General features: G+C 42.1%; 1 protein-coding gene across 1 annotated transcript; it reads right to left on the bottom strand.

Moving 5' to 3' along the window:
* Positions 1–318: 318 nt before the first annotated feature.
* On the bottom strand, positions 319–17616 carry NDUFB5 (NADH:ubiquinone oxidoreductase subunit B5). Its single transcript, XM_036755117.1, has 6 exons — positions 17434–17616; positions 14398–14486; positions 11982–12048; positions 8931–8992; positions 6616–6722; positions 319–1050 (listed from the first exon to the last, which is right to left on the bottom strand). The coding sequence occupies exons 1-6, from the start codon at positions 17573–17575 to the stop codon at positions 930–932; spliced, it is 588 nt and encodes a 195-aa protein (XP_036611012.1). The 5' UTR covers positions 17576–17616; the 3' UTR covers positions 319–929.
* Between the last annotated feature and the right edge of the window lie 29 nt (positions 17617–17645).

The following is a 17645-nucleotide window of genomic DNA, read 5'->3' as shown; positions in this document are numbered from 1 at the left end:
CTAGCTGCCCCTATTTTAATTACTTTAAAGAGAATTTTTAGATGCTGAAATTTTTTAAAATTTCATGTCTATGCTTGGCATTTCAATTTAACAAATACTTCCTTTCTTTTACATTTTATAATTTTTATCATTTTAAACTCTTTACCTTGAGCTACTCTTCACACCAATTTTTCTAATATTTACCAGTAAGGATTTTTATTAGATCTCAACAGTTAAAATCCTTGAAAATCTCACATTCTTTAAAGAGATGCAAAGTTTCTTGGCTCTAAAAAGTAAAACGAACATAAAAACTCTGTCAACTTCCAGACGACTTCCTGAAGTTTTTCATTTTTCTAATTTATTAAGGAGTTCATCTTTTACATAATCCAGGCTAAAAATTCCAATGTCAATTGAAACAGATGAGTTGTCAATGATGAACCAAGATACCTACATTCTACATGCTTAGGTACACAAGTCATTTTTGATACAGTTATACCACCTGTCCACAACTTTCATTTACTGGGCATATTGTAGAATCTACTTCCAAACAATACTATCCTTTAGAAGTTCACAAACTTTGCCCTCATCTAATTTTAATTGCTATATTCATGACCTTCTTAAAAAAGAAAACCATCCCAAAATAAGTTTAATGTGAAGGTATACATAGAACCTATATGCTGTCTTTGGTGGGGGAGGGGGGAAGGGAAGGAGAGGGAGAAAATTTGGAACTCAAAAACTTGTGGAACTGAGTGTTGTAAACTAAAAAAATATATTAATTTAAAAAGAAAGAAAACCATCCCTTAACAACAAAAGCAATTTTCTCAAACTACACTGAGAACTAAGACCAAAAGGGAATTGGCTGTTTTATTCAGAGAACGACAATACAGTATGCATTTCTTCATTTAACCCCCCCGAAAGAGAGCACATATCAGACGTGTAGAATCAATAGCTTAATGGTCAGGTACTGCTTTAGGATCTTGATCAATAAGGTGCTTATCAACAGTTGGGTAATGAAACCAGGGTCCATCCCCTCTTCCTCGCATAAGTCTTTCTGTTTCCCGGTATTTCAACCTGTAAGAAACAGAATCCTTAAATTAAACGTCAAGCACCAAGAGACCTCCCATTTCCTTTCATCACAAAATACAATTGCCAGCTAGTCTTACACAAATGAATTAATACCCGATTCTCTCCAAGGACAGATGTACGTACACATGCCTGAACTGCAGACCGCTCTACACATAAAATCTGAGAGTAATTTATAGCTTCTCCTGCTCATTCAGGTAACCCCACCAGGCCTTTATGCTTTGGGGTTAATTTCTTCCATCCACTCCTTCCTCTGTTCCCACTGCTCATCTGGGTCGCCATCACTTTCGCTGGGATAATGGCCATCTTCACGGGGTCACACTCACTTTCAGTCTTCCTACCCAACAATCTATATCAAGCCAGACAAGGAAAGTCACCTTCCTCCTTGACCGGGCCATCCCATACTAACTCCCTATCTGGAGCGCCCTGATCGAGACAGAAAGCCTTAATTGTAAACTTCATTATCCTCGCTCTTTTCTCCTATTTCCCCATCCCATCCCATCCCCGTCTTCTTTGTACTAGACCTTACTTTGCACCTTACTGAGAAAACAAAGGTCATTTCTTTCCCCACACTCTACAGCACGAAACCCCCATGATAACACCTCCCCTCTCCAAATCTCTCCTCCTTCTCTGATTAGATGGACTCTCTTTATCAAGATCAAACCCGCTTCCTCTACCTTCGATCCTATCCTCTCCTTTGACAAACCATCCCCACAATTGTCTCCCCTATTCCCCCTTTCTCTCCTCTATCAACTGGATCATTTTCTGCTACCTACAATCCTTAAAAACCCCTCACTTGAGCCTATCACCCCTCAAGTTATCATTGTACTGTAGACCTCTTTCCTTTCGCAGCCAAACTCCCAGGAAAAGCCATTCTACATTGGTTGCCTTCAATTCCTCTCCTCTTACTCAGTTCTTAATCCCCGCAATCTGGCTTTTTTTAACTTCATCACTCAACCAAAACTTCTCTATCTCAGTCTTCATTCTTCTTTACCTCCGTGTAACATCTAATACTAACCACCCAACCCTCTTGAATACTCTCTCCTCTATGGTACTTCAAGACACTTCTCTCTCTCTTGTTCTCCGACCTGTATGAGCACTCCTTCTCCATCTCCTTTGCTGGAACTTCATCTAAATCCCCTAACTTGGGTATAACCCAAGGCTCTGTCCCTGGGACTTCTTATCTAGGTGATCTCATCAGTTTCCCTAGGTTCAATTATTATATCTACATGGATGACTCTCAGATCTAAATTTAAAGTCCCAGTCTATCTCTTGAATTCCAGTCCCACATCACCAACACAGGTAACTCTAACTCAACAGGCTCACAACAGAACTCATCATCTTTCCACCAAAACTCACTCCTCCCCCTAATTTTCCTATCTCTACCAATGACACCATGACCACTCTTCTACTCACCCAGGTGTCATTCTTCACTCCTTAATCTCTTTCTAGCCACATCTTATCAAGTCCAGCTCCACACCTCTCAGAAGCGTCCCTGAATGATCTGAAGGTTCAGACCCTCATCAATTCTCACAGGGACTTTTGTACCATCCTCAGGTAGCTTCCCTACTTCATGTCCTTCCCCCATTAATCCATCCTCCCCACGCAGCTGCCAGAAACATTTCTGAAACACAGGTGTGACAAGGTCATGATTGACCCCTTTTCAGTAAGTTTCAGTGGCTTAAGATGCCTTTCACCAACTTGTTCCAATTTACCTTCTCAATTATTCATTACTCCCCTTCACACTCTTAATGGTCCAACCATGCCCACCTTCTTATTGCTCTTCCTACATAACAGTCCCTCTCCTATATCCATCTCCATCCAGCCTTTGCTGGATTCTGAACTTAAGAAATAAAAGAAGTATTTCCGTAACATAGTACAGCATAGGGAAAAAGATAATTGCATGTGAAATTGCAAATTTATTATGTACAATTTGCTACTTTTTAAGTACATAATAAAGTTATCGTGAAACTTTGTTTTTTCCTCCCCTCCCAGCTCTCCTACCCAAGAGATGGCTACTGTTAAGACACAAATATGGGTGTGTGTGTGTGTGTGTGTAAAATCATTCAATACGTACTTCTATTCACCTGTTCTTTCTCTGGATGCGGACAGCATCTTCCTTCATAGGTCCTTTGTAGTTAATTTGGGTATTTATAATGGTCAAAATGACTCAAGTTGCTCAAAGCTGCTCTTAAAAAAATATTTCTGTTACTATATACAACATTCTCCTGATTCTGCTCATTTCACTCTTCACTACTTCTAGGAACTCTATCCATGTTTTCCTAAGATCATCAAACTCATCCTTTCTTACTGCATTCCATCACAATCACATACCACAACTTGTTCAGCCATTCCCCAACTGATGGGCATCAATGCAATTTCCAGTCTTTGCCATCACAAAGAGAGCTGCTATAAATATTTTAAAAAATAAAGGTTCTTTCACCTTTTCCCTAATCGTTTTTGGAAGCAGACCTACAAGTGGTACTGTTGGGTCAAAGGGTATCGGCAGTTTAACTCTTTGGGCATAATTCCAGATTGCTCTCCAAAATGGCTGGTTCACTTCAGTTCCACCAACAGTAATCAGTGTCCCAATTTTCCACACACCCTCCAATATTTGTAGCTTTCTCCTTCAATCATTTAAGCCAATCTGATAGGTGTAAAATGACATCTCAAGGTTGTTTTAATTTTCATTTCCCTAATCAATAATGATTTAGAGCACTTTTTCATATGACTATAAACCGTTTTGATTTCATCTGAAAACTGCCTCTTCATATCCTTTGGACTATTTGTCAATTGGGGTATGACTCATTCTCTTATAGGTTTGACAAAGTTCTTTATGTACTTTGCAAATAAAAGAATATAAAAGGAAGGAGGTTTAGCAGCACCAGATCTTAATCAAAACTACCTGATAATGGTTCAGAAATACAATAGTGGATCAGTGGAACAGAGTAGACATATGATATACAGTAGCACATGACGACAGTAACCTAGTATTTGACAAGGGTAAAGATAAGTTTTGGGATAAGAATTCATTATTTGGTTAAAAAAAAAACTGTTGGGAAAGCAATATGGCAATATATTACACCTTTTACCAAGATGAGATCAAAATGGATGGATAGATGACCTAAATATGAAGAGAGGTATTAAAAAATGCGAAGAACATGAAACATATTACCTAGCAGATTTATGGATTGGTGAATAAATTATAAATAAAGAAGAGATAGAGAGGAATGTGAGGCATAAAATGGATAATTTTTATTACATTAAATTAAAAAAGTTTTGTACAAATATAACAAACATAGCCAAGATCAGAAGGAAAGCAGAAAATTGGGGGGGAAATTTTAGAGGCAGTTTCTCAGCTAAAGGTCTCAGATCTCAAATAACATTAAGAACTTTGTCAAATCTCTAAGAACACCACTACCTCTTTCAAATCCCTAGTCCCCTTCAAAACTGAACTCAAGCTTGACTCCCCTATATGTAATTTTTCTTGATGGCTGTTAGTTCCATCACTTCCAAAATTATCTTTTATCTCTCTATATACATATTGCCTACCCCTTATAGACTGTAAGCTCCTTGAAGGCAGGGACTGTTCTTTTTTGTCTTTGACTCCCCACTGCTTAACATACTATCTGGTACACAGGTGCTAATGAAATGCTTGTTAATTAATGGAATGATGGTCAGCCTCATTCTATTTCATTCATAATAATAATTCATATTTACATAGAATTCAAAGGTTTGAAAACAACCCCACGAGAAACTGACTCAGCCAAAGTGTCACCACTAACGTCAAAGCCAGAATTGGAATTAAGGTCTCATGACTCCAAGTCCAGGACTCTCTCTACTGAACCACAGAACTGGAAGGCCACCTAAGTCAACCTTACCTGAAAGACAAATACAAACCCCACTCTAAAACTTCCTCCAATGGTCATCCAGTCTCTGTGATGGGACAATGCCTTACAAGGAAGTCTATTCCATTTTTCAGTTTAGAGAGTATTAGACTTGGAATCAGGAAGACCTGGGTTTAATTCTCACCTCAGAGACTTAATGTGTGACTCTAGTCAAGTCCCTTAGCCATTCTAAGTCTCAGTTTCCTCACTGGTTTGAATGAAATCACTTACTTCATAAGGGAGCTATAAGGATTGAGGGCAAATGAAGTCAAACACTCTGCAAATCTTAAAGACTTAAAAATCTTAAATGTTTTGAGCTGTAGGAAGTCTTTATAAGTAAAAATAGGCCTCCCTTCCTTCTCCTTTCTTTTTGTTCTGTCCTCTGAAATCCATTTCTCTTCTAGCTAATGGCTCTTCAAATATTTTTAAAAACAAACAGGATGTTTGTCCTAAATTTTTCTTCCACAGGCTATGGGCTATGAACATTTAATTGAGCACCACTGGACTCCTGGCCATATGGTTTCATCCTCCTATGGGCACAGTCCCACAGAAGTACTCCAGACTGACATCTTGTAAAGTACGTCCCATGGGATCAAACCCATCATTCTAAATGGGCTTTCACTGGCAGAGGACAACAGGGTCATTCCTTCCCTTGTTCCAGACACTATTAAAATTCAGTAATCATTCACTGGGGAATCCAATGACAGAAGCAAAGCAATCCCTTCCCTCAAGGAGCTTACGTTCTATTCTGAGACTCAAGATGAAATGGATCTTTTCAGCAATCACCCCATCCTCCTGACTAATACTGAACTTATTATAGTAAATTAAAAAGCTTATCAGCTGGTATCCAGGCAATTTTCTGTATTCTGTGCTTGTGCAGCTGATTTCAGTTTCTATTAGCCCTTACAAAGAACTTCTACTCTAGCCAGGCTAATCTTCTGAGTCCTTGTATAGGCCCTTTCCTTCCAACCTTTGCAAGAACAATAAACATTAAAGCCTATTCAACCATAAAACGAACTGGCGCTACTCAACAACGCAAGCTCCCTCATGCCCACTCCTCCTGTGACTCTCACCCACCATCTCCCATGTCTAGGCAGGCACCTACTCTTTGTCCTGTCTGTTACCCTTCCTTCTTCCCCCACCCACCATGCGGGGTTGTGGATCTCAGGCTCTCCTGGCCTTGCTCAGGGCCTAAGTCTGGAGAACTGGAGAGTCCCCATGCCACCCCTTTTCCCTGAGCATGTCATGGGCTCAGATAAGTAGTAGGAGTTTCAAAGTTTTAGCCCCAGGTGTCTGTCATGTACTCGTGTCCTTGATGATGGTGATAGATGGGCTTGCAGAAGGAGTTCCTCTTTATTATTTTCATCTTTCAATCACTGATCAGTTGTATATAAACCAGCAAGGTCAGAATAAAATGAAGCCTGACCTCTGAAACAGATCCTACTCCCCCCTCCCCATGCCCAGAGTCTGTTGTACCCAGATCCATCTTGTGAGTTGATGACCCCAGTGCACACAGGCTTCCAAGGTCTGGTGGCCTAGTCATCAAACAGCCTTCACCCAGCCCTTTATACCCAGTTCTGCTCCTTCTGTATGTGCGCAGCATGCCGAGGCAAGCACAGAGTTGGTATCCCCCTCCTCCCCCAACCCAGGGACCTCTACTGTTTACCTCAGATCAGCCCTTTCCGCTTCCAACTGAAGGATTGCCATGGTTCTCTCATAATTCTTTTCAGGAGGTTCATAAACATAACGAGCAATACACCTGGTTATAGGATGCTACAAGAGACAATGGTTCATATTAATTTCTTAATTCCATCATCCACTCCTTTATTTCACATGCAAAATTATTCCTGATCAGTATGTAATTAGCAAAGACAAGAAACTTTAGCTAAAGGATTAATATTAAATTTTATTTTTCTCCAATATAACTCATTTTGACTAAGAAAATAGCCATCTGATTCTCTTAGGTATAAGAATCTGTAATGCGTATAAAAACAATTTAAAAAACTATAATCTTCAGTTTTTGCAAATCAAATTCCAAGTCTCTTCCCAATTCCTCTTGTGTCTTTGTAAACAGCAAACTAATTATCCTAATGGCTTTAAAACTCAGCTGGCAAATCTGGGGATTTTTAAAAAAATTTGTATCGATATCTTTTGTTTTTTACATGACTTTATTTCCCCAAATATCTGTCCCCTTCCCTCCCCAGAAGGCCATCTCTAATAAGATAAAAGAGAAGGAAAAGAAACTCAGCAAAACAACTCCACACACCAGTCAAGTCCGGAAGGCTGCAGAGGTCTCACAGCCGCCACAGTGCTGAGGACCAAGTGCAAATCTATCCCCCAGGGCCAGTGTGGCCATTGTAAGGGCACAGCATTTTGGGTGACATTTGCTGCTGGCTCTTTCCTTGCTGTTGTATCAGTGAAGTACAACATTTCCCAGCTTTGCTTACTTTGTTTTGCATTAGTCCATAGAACTCTCCCCATGAGACCCTATAATCTTCACAGCCATCATTTCTTACAGCACAGTAATATTCTATTGCCTTCAAGTATCACAATCTGTTTAGCCAACCCCCAATTAATGGACATCTACCCTGTTTCCAGTTCTTTTCTACCAGAAAAAGGGCTGCTGTGAATATTTTGGTGTATACAGGTCCTTTCTATTTTGGGGAAGTGCTCAATGATTAAGAAAAGCACCTTAATGTTACACTTTAGTATTCACCTAGTCATTTAAAGATAATGGGTTTTTTAATATCATGTTTTAATTCCTGTAGTTTTGAAATGGGAACACAACATACTGAATTTTACAGTAATTTTTAAGACATGTAAAATAAGAAAAAATTCACATCAGAACAAATACCAGTAGTTTAACTACAAAAAGTGGAAACATATACACTTAAATATATTAAAGTCTACAAACAAGAACGAAACAATACCCTCATTTCATCAATATCTAAATAAAAATTCAACTCAACAACATTTATTAAGTATCCTAGCAAAATGTCTCACACACAATAAACAATGAATGTGTATCTGTTTGTCTATCATCAATCTACCCAGCATGGTCAAGTGTGTGTACATGTGTATGTGTGTATTTTTTTTAAATGACAATATGCCTACCTCTACAGCAGGGGTTCTTAACCTGGGGCCAATGAACTTGGATAGGGAAAAAAAATCTACTTTCACAAACGCCAAACAAACTTGGCACTTACTTCAATTATTAATGTAGGCACGAAACATTATTCTGAGAAGGGTTTCATAGGTTTCACCAGCTCTCCAAGGGTCCATAACACCAAAAAGGTTAAGAAACCCTGCTCTAAAGAGGGCCCCCTACCTTTATATTCTACTAGGATAAGACTTAGTGTATGCATTAATAAGTGTAACACAGGTCATTTCTCATGTGAACAAAATGCTCTAGGAAACTATGAGAAGGGAGACAACACCTGGAGTGAAGGATGGGAGAAGAGGAAGGGAAGACTTCAGGAAGGAAGTGGTACCCACACTAAACTTTGAAAGAAGAAAAAGATCCTGAAAGGTAGAAAAAAATAACAGCAGACAGCATTTCTATATTGCTTTAAGGCTTGCAAAACACTTTACAAATATTATCTTGTTTAATCCCCACAAGAACCCTGGGAGCTAAGTGTTATTACTGAAGTGAGGAGGGAATGGATTCTCACCATAAGGGATGCTCGCCACTGGCTGGAACACTGAGGACACAGAGGGATTTGAATTAAAGCTGGGAGTGTTTGGTTGGAACCTGCATGTCCTGGTTCATGAAGTGCCTTAAAAGCCAGGCTAAGGAGTTTCTATGGGCCAGAGGGAGCTTCTGAAGGTTTCTAAGCCTTCAGAAGGAATATCCTGACAAACATACCTGAGCATAGCCAGCTAGATGAAATGTGGATGAACTGCCCCTATAACATCACTGTTCACAGAACAAATAGCGGCTGAAATAACTACACCCTATAACATTTGGGGTTCTGTACCAACCTTGAAATACTCCCAGTGCTCTGGAACGTAGCCTTCTGGGATTTCTGCTAATTCAGCTTCACCTGGTAGGAGACAATGGATATTTTTAACACAATCACCAGAAACTCAGTATTATTTCCTCACCATTTTAAGCAAGAATCAACTCACTACAGCTTCAAGAGTCAGACTTTCCCTTTACTTGGTAACAAATGAATACGTCCAAAATTTTTGACTCATTTCAGTATGAAGAGAAATCATTAATGGGAGATGTATTTATTACTTCCTTTCATGAGATGAGAACCTTTGGGGTTCAAAGGTAACAAAGCACCTTAACAAAATTCCCCACAAGTGAGTAGTGTTTACTGGAGTATCAGATGTGCAGTGGGGGAAGGGTATAACAAGTCATTTTGTTCCTTTCCATAGGTGACAGCTCCATGAGCTCATCATTGTGAGGTCTCCCTTTGTATCCTGCGTCACTCTTTTCTATTTCCTTCCCCAAATCTTCCATAAAGGATCTCCTTCAGGTGCAGCAGACCATCCTCTAACACCTCTTAAATGTCCTGTGGACACCAGGGCAGCATCTGCTCTGGCTGCATTACCAGCCCACCTCTACAGCCAGAAGACGTGCCCTTAGGCATGCTTTCCGGTTCATAAGTCATAGATGAAAACAGATCATCAGATCCTAGATTTTGAGCTAGAAGAGACCTTAGAAGTCAGTCAAGACCTCTGTAATGATAGTGGATACAAGATCTTCCCCACCCATTAACAGCCCTCATGTGGAGCCCATTGAGGGAGGAGCTTGCTTAGAGGAGGCTTGCTTATAGGAAGGCTTTCACACCTTTTGGTACTAAGCTAATTAGGCACTGAGTCACCAGGGTTGTGATGACTTCTGGCTCTGAGCTTATTAGCCAGAAGTGCATATATATACTCTGAGGTGAGGTTTTGATTTGGGGGTTCATTTATGAGAAGGACCTTGTGATTACCTAGTCGAGACTCTGAGTAGTGGTATGTTCAGACCACCCCATTCCCCCATCACCAACTGCCATATGTTCAGACCCCAGACTGCTCAGATATAAATGCTCAAGTCTCACCTTGCCTGAGGGAGTGGAAGGGTGTTTCTTTAAGATTCTAATTTGCAGAAAAGTTGCAGATCTACATGGGTAGAGGAAGCACATTTCCTCTACAAATGACACCATAGGTGAAAGAGGTGGGAAAAGCTCATATTATAAAGAACGCTTCAGGGAGAGATTCTCAGAGTCTCCATTTAGATGAGAAATTCCTACCCTGGAGCAGTTTTCTATCTTCTATTAACCAACACTCGAACCCCTGTAGTGCTTTAAATTTTCTAAAGAATTTTCTTCAGGACATGCCTGTGAGGTAGGAAGTACAAATATTAACTCCATTTTAAAACAGGGAAACTGAAGTTCATAAAAGTGAAATGACTAGAAGGGTCACCAGCTAGTAAGTGCCAGAGACAGGATTTGAACCCAGGTCTCTCAAGCTTAATTCTTACCCTCTTATACCACAAATCCTCCACAAATGTTGGAAAAGGTATTGTATGGTAAGGTCATAGGATAAAGATATAAATAATAATGTTTTAACATTTATATAAGTGCTTCAAGGTTTCCAAAGTGCTTCAGAAATATAACCTTATCTGAGCCTCGACAATCCTAGGGGACAGATGCTATTAGTATCCTCATTTTACAGATGAGGAAACTGAGGCAGACTGCATTTAAGTAACTGACTGGCCCAGAGTCACACATCTAGTCAAGTCTCTAAAACAAGATTCAAACTCAGGTCTTCCTGACTCCGGGCCCAACGCTCTGTCCCCTGAGACCCTGGAACTGGAAGGGAACTTAGAGGTCTCTGGTCCATCTTAGGACCTGCTCTGGCCCCATATGGTTGTCTACTGGTCCAGATCACAGCTTTCACAAACCCCCAATAGGAGAAGTACTGAACCAAAGGCCTGCCTGACTGTGACCAACATCAACAGCTGGACTGAGTCTAGAGTCTAGACACTGGCTCAGGAGAATCAGAACTTAGGCCAGAAATTTAAGCTAAGAACAAACTTAAAGAGCACCTCTGTTCTTCATTTTGCCCTAAAATTACTTATGAGCTGATGGCTGTCTGGGTGCAGTTGTGAGTCCCTGGGCTCCAAGAAAAGGACCAATAAATTTCCAGAATAATCTGTGGAGCCAGTGAGTCTTCTCTCCCACTTTCCTTTTCCAAACTCTGTCCTTTTCTTCCTCCTATCCCCCCTCACCAATTACAACACTCAAAGATCCCAAAGCACACATCTGGGAGCAGGTTAAAGGCATGACACTTTGTCCACCAAGCACAGCATTTGAAGCCCTGGGAAATGAGGAAAAGTAGCCAAACAGCATTGATACATTCCAGAAACAGGACCTTTTATCTTGGATATTTCAACCCCCAAGGCCATTGGAAGAGCTGCCTTCTCAGCAAGCTAATGTGGCAGAGTGGAGAGCTGGCTAGGGAGCTGGTGGACACTGTTCTGGAGATGCAGACCTCAAGACTGCAGCCTCCCCACCTCCACACCTCAGCTGACCAGAAACAATTCTTTCAATAGAGTTCATCAAGTTTGATAGACACAGAAATTTTGTGACTAGGCTGCCTTTTCCTCTCTTGCCACGGCTGCTAAATTACCACAAAACTGCTCATTCAAGAAAACATTTGCTACTAAGCAACAGGGAAGAATGAGCAGTAGATAGATCTCCTTTTCATTTCCCCCCACTGACAAAAAAAAAACCACAAAACACCCCCACAGTCATAGTCCAACTTGCCTTATTGTACAAGTAAGGAAAAGTGACCCAAAGAGGTTAGCTTATTTACGTGCCCAAGGTCACACCCCTATAATGAATGGCAGAGTCAGGATTTGAACCCAGGTCCTAACTCCAAATTTAGGTTTCTTTCACTATACTACCACCACCTTTACATTAAGAGAGGCAGCTAAAAGTTGGCTGTTTATAACTAATTCCTAAGAGTAAGCTCAAATTATTATAGTAAAGACATTCTTTATTGTGACATTCATATATAAATATTTTTTAAGCTTACCAATGAATATATTCACCAGTGTTATGCCAATTGCTACTGGAATCCCAGTCAACAATAAATAAAATCTCTGTAAGATAAAGAAAGAAAATAAAATGCATCACATAATGGATTTCTAGGCCACACTTACATTGATTATCTGCTATCTTTCCACACAGCTTCACCAGACCTCTTGTACCCCAATACCACCCCCATCCCTCCCCACCGCTGGCAAAAAACCAAAAACCCAACAACCAGTTACTGAGCTTTCCATTCACTGGCTTTGAGGTGACCTTCAGCACCAACAGCAGAAAAAAGCAAGGATCAAGGGAAGCAGGCAGAACAATGGAAGCAGGAGAAAGGCAAGGTACTCTGTGAAGCTGATCAAATCTAAAAACTAAATAAATAATTTTTGTCCCCTTTCCTCCTCTATGTTTTCAAACCATTCACGGTGTTTGACTACTGGGAATGCTAAAATTCTTGGCAGGTACATTATTTTTACTCCTATTAAAATCTTTTGTACAAGCGCATTCAAATCTGTTTTTAAGACTCACTAAAAAAACCTGTGCAAGAGAGGACTAAGCAATCTTTTGTTTGATCCCAAACCCCCAAGGCTTCAGAAGACACTTTCAGAGGCTGCTGGGATCAAAAGAATTCAGACCATGGCAGCCTCAGTTCTGGTGAAGGGCCTTTATCCCCTGAGCAAAGCTGGTGCGCAGACACCCAGTCTATAACCGGGCCCGGACTCAAAGTCCATCCGAAAACTTTACTATGATTATGATTATTACTGATAAGATAATTAAAACAGAAGTGGATCCTGATAAAAGAGAAGACAGGGCAGTCAGGCCTTTGGAAGGGCACACGGGCTGGAGGAGGACAAGGGAAAAGATGGTCAATTATTAGGTTCTTAGCAATGGCAAAGTCAAGGGTCTTAATCATCCATTAGCTCTCAAAGACCCCACAGTATCCCCTGAAAATGGCCCTGCCCTAAGCACACAAGTAGCATTCTCTCAACTGGCATCGCAATTCTCACAGAGTTAGTGGTAAAAATAACATCAGTTTAGCTCACTCTATAAAATCATCGTGTTCCTAAACTTGAAAAGGGAACACTCCGACGATCTTGTGACTCCTCAGGGTAGGACCTTCCTCCAAGAATACCCATCACGGCCCCTCCAGGCCTTCTAGATGCTCTCAGAGACACAAGGGCCACAGTTTTCATCATCTTGCACTGAGCCTCATAATGAAATTCTCTGAACTTAGTAAACAAAATGCCGAAATGAAATCTTATCGCACATGCAGTAAGCTTACTGTTGCTCATCCTTTCAGTCATGTCTGACTCCATGACCCCATTTGGGGTTTTCCTGTCAAAGATACTGGAGTGGTTTGGCATTTCCCTCTCCAGCTCACTTTACAGATGAGGAAACTGAAGCAAACAGGGTTCAGTGGCTTGCCCAGGGTCACACAGCTACTAAGTGTCCGAAGCCACATTTGAACCCAGGTCTTCCTGTCTCCAGGCCTGGAGCTCTATCCACTGTACCACCTTCCTGTTCCATGCAATAAGTTGCTTCCATATTTAAGAAAAACCTGAAGAGAATCTTTCTTACATAAGATAATAAATATTATTGTAAATAACATGTTTATAATGCAAATAACCACTGCCTGACTTACCAGCTTTTAAATTCATTTCTTAGTATACTATTTAAAGCAGGAAGTATACACACTGTATTTTAAAATGCCACAATCTTGGAAAGCAAAAATCATTTGAAAGCTTAACTAAAATTTAAATGTGATCTTTCATTTAGATTCGAAAAAGCTCACAATTAAATAATGTTCTATGGTATACACAACTTTCCTCCCAATACTGTGGTAAGTGGTACAACTTATTCTACTGATGAGAAAACTGAAGCCACCATAGATTGGTTCAGCAATTTGCTCAGGGTCACACTGTGAGCGCGTGGAAGAGCTATGGCTCAAATCTAGGTCTTTTTCTTCCAATCCGACCCTCTTTACACTAGCCCGTACTCAAATGGAATGCCTGCTCTTTTGTTATTATTGCTATCAGTGTGATTTCACTTCTCTTAACAGATGTGTTCTTGAAAAGTGAATAAAATCTCTGTAAGGAGCATCCTGTTTTAGATGCACCAGGGAAGCTGAATAAGTAAAGGAATCATGCACAGAATTATTCTGGTATGTATGAATATGAAATTTCATTTTATATTATTTCACACTGAGGATTTCCCAGGAGCCCTTTTTAAAGGGAAGTGTTAACAATTACTAAATCATCAGGTCTCTGTACAGTGCCTCTGGAACTTCTAAGGCAAGAAAAAAATTAAAAATGCCTCACGTTCTAAGAGAAACAAAGCACATATTTATTTAAATCAGGCACTAAGTTTTAACATTCACATAAAAAAAAAAGCCAAAGTAGCAGAAACAAACTTACCAACAACTTCAAAAATCTCTTGTCATAAAATTCAGAAGCTTTGATGACGAACATTTTCTTTCCATGGTCTCCACTATGTCGGACTGGGGCTAGAAACAAGAAAGTAAGCCATCAGCATGGATTAAGTGTGGAGAGTGGAGAGATGGGCTGCTGGAAGGCAGAAAGGCCAAGGTCAAGTCCAGTCTTAGATGTCCCAGCTATGACCCTTGGTCTGGAGGGGTTGGCTAGTACACTAATCCCTTAGTAGAATATGAACATAATTACTACACCCAACAGGCACTTCAGGCCTTTATTCTCAAGAATGACCCTAAAGGCATATTTTCTTTTTTGGGGGGGTGGGGCAGTGGGGTGAGTCCCTACTCTTTGTTCCTCTTAGGAGCTAGTCCTGATGTAGCTAGCCCATTGCCAGGGCCAGCTAGCCCCTGCCCTGGTCTGATAAGTCTCCTGGATTCCTGTTCCTCTCTCCACCCCCATTCTCTCCTCCTTCTGCTCCAAAACATACAGAAACCAAAGACTATTTTCACTTGATCTACCCCATTTGCCAAGTTCTACCGTCCAGCTGGGTCTCCTTCCCAAACCCCAAATATGATGATAATACAACCAACCAGTCCCTGGGCCAGCACTGGCAGCCAGGTATGCTCAGGGTGGGGAAAAGGGACAAATGGGGAGAATTGTGGGAAGCAATGGATCTGTGCCATTTAAGACATGAACGCTGGCGTGCCCTTACATGGTACAGATCACAGCTCATCTCCATCCTTTCATCCTGTGTCCCTCTCCTTCATCTCACCTAAAACCTTTCAGCAGCTGTTCACCCAAACAAGGTGGGGTCCTTTCTCTAGATCTCCTCCCACTGCATGGGCATCATTGGGTCATCTAGGCTGCACCCTGGTTATCTCTCCCATGTTCTTACTATGTGACCAGCCTTCTTTTCTGGTCCTACACCACTGTCTTTGAGAATATCTTTGTGTCAGGGCACACGTGAATGTGGACAGTCCTGTGTCACAATGTGAGCAAAGAACCAGGATGGAGGGCAGATGACAAGGCTGTGAGAAAGGGCCACTCCTGGGGGAGAAGGCCATTTCCAAACAAAGTGGCAGCAGTGGCCATGAGCCAAGGGGAGCATACAGATAACTCAGAGCAAGGCACAGAGCACAAAGCATGTGTGCAAAGAATGACAACCAAGTGTCAGTGTGGGTGGGTGGACAGACAGTTATAATCCAAGAAATCCCAAGGAAACCAAAGGACAGAGCAAAGAAGGCAAAACAGAAGAACAACAATCTGATACTGAGGTGGTCGGGATCTTACTATATACTTCTCACTCAGGCAAAAACCCATCCCCATGACTGGATAACTTGGGGCTTGTGGATAAATGAATTTGCCTGGCTGTAAGGTGTAGTAAGGCAGTGCATCTACATCAATCCCGACAGTGTATTGGAAGGAAGATTTAAATATAAATACACACCTATATTTGTAAAACCGTAACTTGCCTTCATCTTGATCAAAATTCTGCTCATCCTACTTCCGGCTTTTGCTACTCAATTCTCAGTTCACCACTCTTAATATGGTTCCTAAATATACTTAGTGATTCCCTGCCAATTCCACACTGAGTAAGGGATACATTAACCAAGAAAAAAATCCGGGTGAAATATAAACTAGAAATGGAAGTGGAGGATTTGGGTTCAAATCTAGGCTCTGCTACTTACTACTTGTGGGACCTTGGGCAGGCCCCTTAAACTCTATGGGCTCATGTAGGCCTGCAGTCAGGGAGCCCTGAGTTCAAATTTTATCTCAGACACTTACTAGCTATGTGACCCTGGGGAAGTCACTTAATCCTGTTTGCCTCAGTTTCCTCAGCTGTAAAATGATCCGGAGAAGGAAACAGCAAACCACTCCAGGATCTTCGCCAAGAAAACCTCAAATGGGGTCACAAAGAGTTGAACACCACTGAAATAACTGGACAACAACAAAAAAATCAAGAAGACGGATATGACCTCTAGCTTGAATTGAATTGATTCAAAATCCAGTCCTCTTTGCACTTCATTGCATCCCAAGAGTCCTGGGTTCTAGTCGCTGATACCTTACGGAAATCAGCAAAAGCAAAAAGACAAAGCAGTAATAGAGAGGAAAGGAAACAGGGACTGGGCTATCAGGAGGCTTGTCCCAGTTCTGCTACTATCTTACAATGTACGTGATACGGGGAAAATCAACTCAGTCAAGGCAGCCTTTAAAGCCAGCTCTCCTGTGAACCATTTATACTCATAAAGTGCACGGAAAAAAGAAACAAACCAGAAAACCTAGCCCTGTCCTCCAGGGGTCTATATCCCGATGGAGGATACCCCCAAGTCCTGCCTGTGCCACGGCCGTTCTGGGTGCAGACTAGGGCCCGGCTGTCCCCTTGGTGAAGGACAGCTCGGCCAGGATCCCTTCCAGAAGGCGTCTGACCAAGCCTAAGGGCTCGTCCTCCCTCTGCCAGGAAGCTCGGTAGCCCTGGAAGCTCGGGCCCAGCTCTGGGCCCCTGATTTTAGGAAAAGAATTCACAGTCTGGAGGACGGCCAAGGTGAGCGGGGGCGGGGGGTACAGACTGCGAGCGCTCCGCAAGTGTTTTCAAGGCTATGGAGTCCAACCCTCTCATTTTTAAATTGGGGAAACTGAGGCCCACGGAGAGGACATTGTCTTGGAGGCATCCCAAGTGGCAGTGAATGACTACGCGAGTTCAAATTCTGCCTCAGACGCTTTCAAGCTGTGTGACCCTGGGCAAGTCACTGCCTCCGTCTCCTCACTTGTGAAATGAGGATTAACAGTATCTGCCTGCAGGAGAGTTGTGAAGGATCGAATGAAATAATATCTGTATGGCGCTCTGCAAGTTATTTGTTCTTATTATTAGTTACCGCCCGGGGTCCCGCTACAAGGCGGTGGACAGGACAACCCTTGGAACCCCACCGCGCTCCTCCCTCCCTCCTTCCCTCCCCGGCTCCCTGAGGCCCGACCAAGGTCACCGGGGTCCGCGGGGCCCTCCACGCTCCGCCAGGCACCTACCCACGGCGCCCACCCCCGGAACGCTCCGGGAAAGCAAGCCGCCTAGGCGCAGCTGCGGCCCGAGCCCGCGGCGGGTCAAGGCCAAGCCGGCACCCGTAGCCGCCGAGGCCGAAGCCCGCAGCAAGAGGCTCATCGCCACCATGGCCGTCCCCGGCTTTCCGTCAGGACGCCGAGGCCTGGAGCAGCTACGGAGGCCGAGACGGCTCCTCCAA

Source organism: Trichosurus vulpecula, chromosome 4, assembly GCF_011100635.1.
Source record: "Trichosurus vulpecula isolate mTriVul1 chromosome 4, mTriVul1.pri, whole genome shotgun sequence".
Taxonomy (NCBI): Eukaryota; Metazoa; Chordata; class Mammalia; order Diprotodontia; family Phalangeridae; genus Trichosurus; species Trichosurus vulpecula.
Note: the sequence above shows the minus strand (reverse complement) of the source record. Positions and strands in the feature narration are given on the sequence as shown.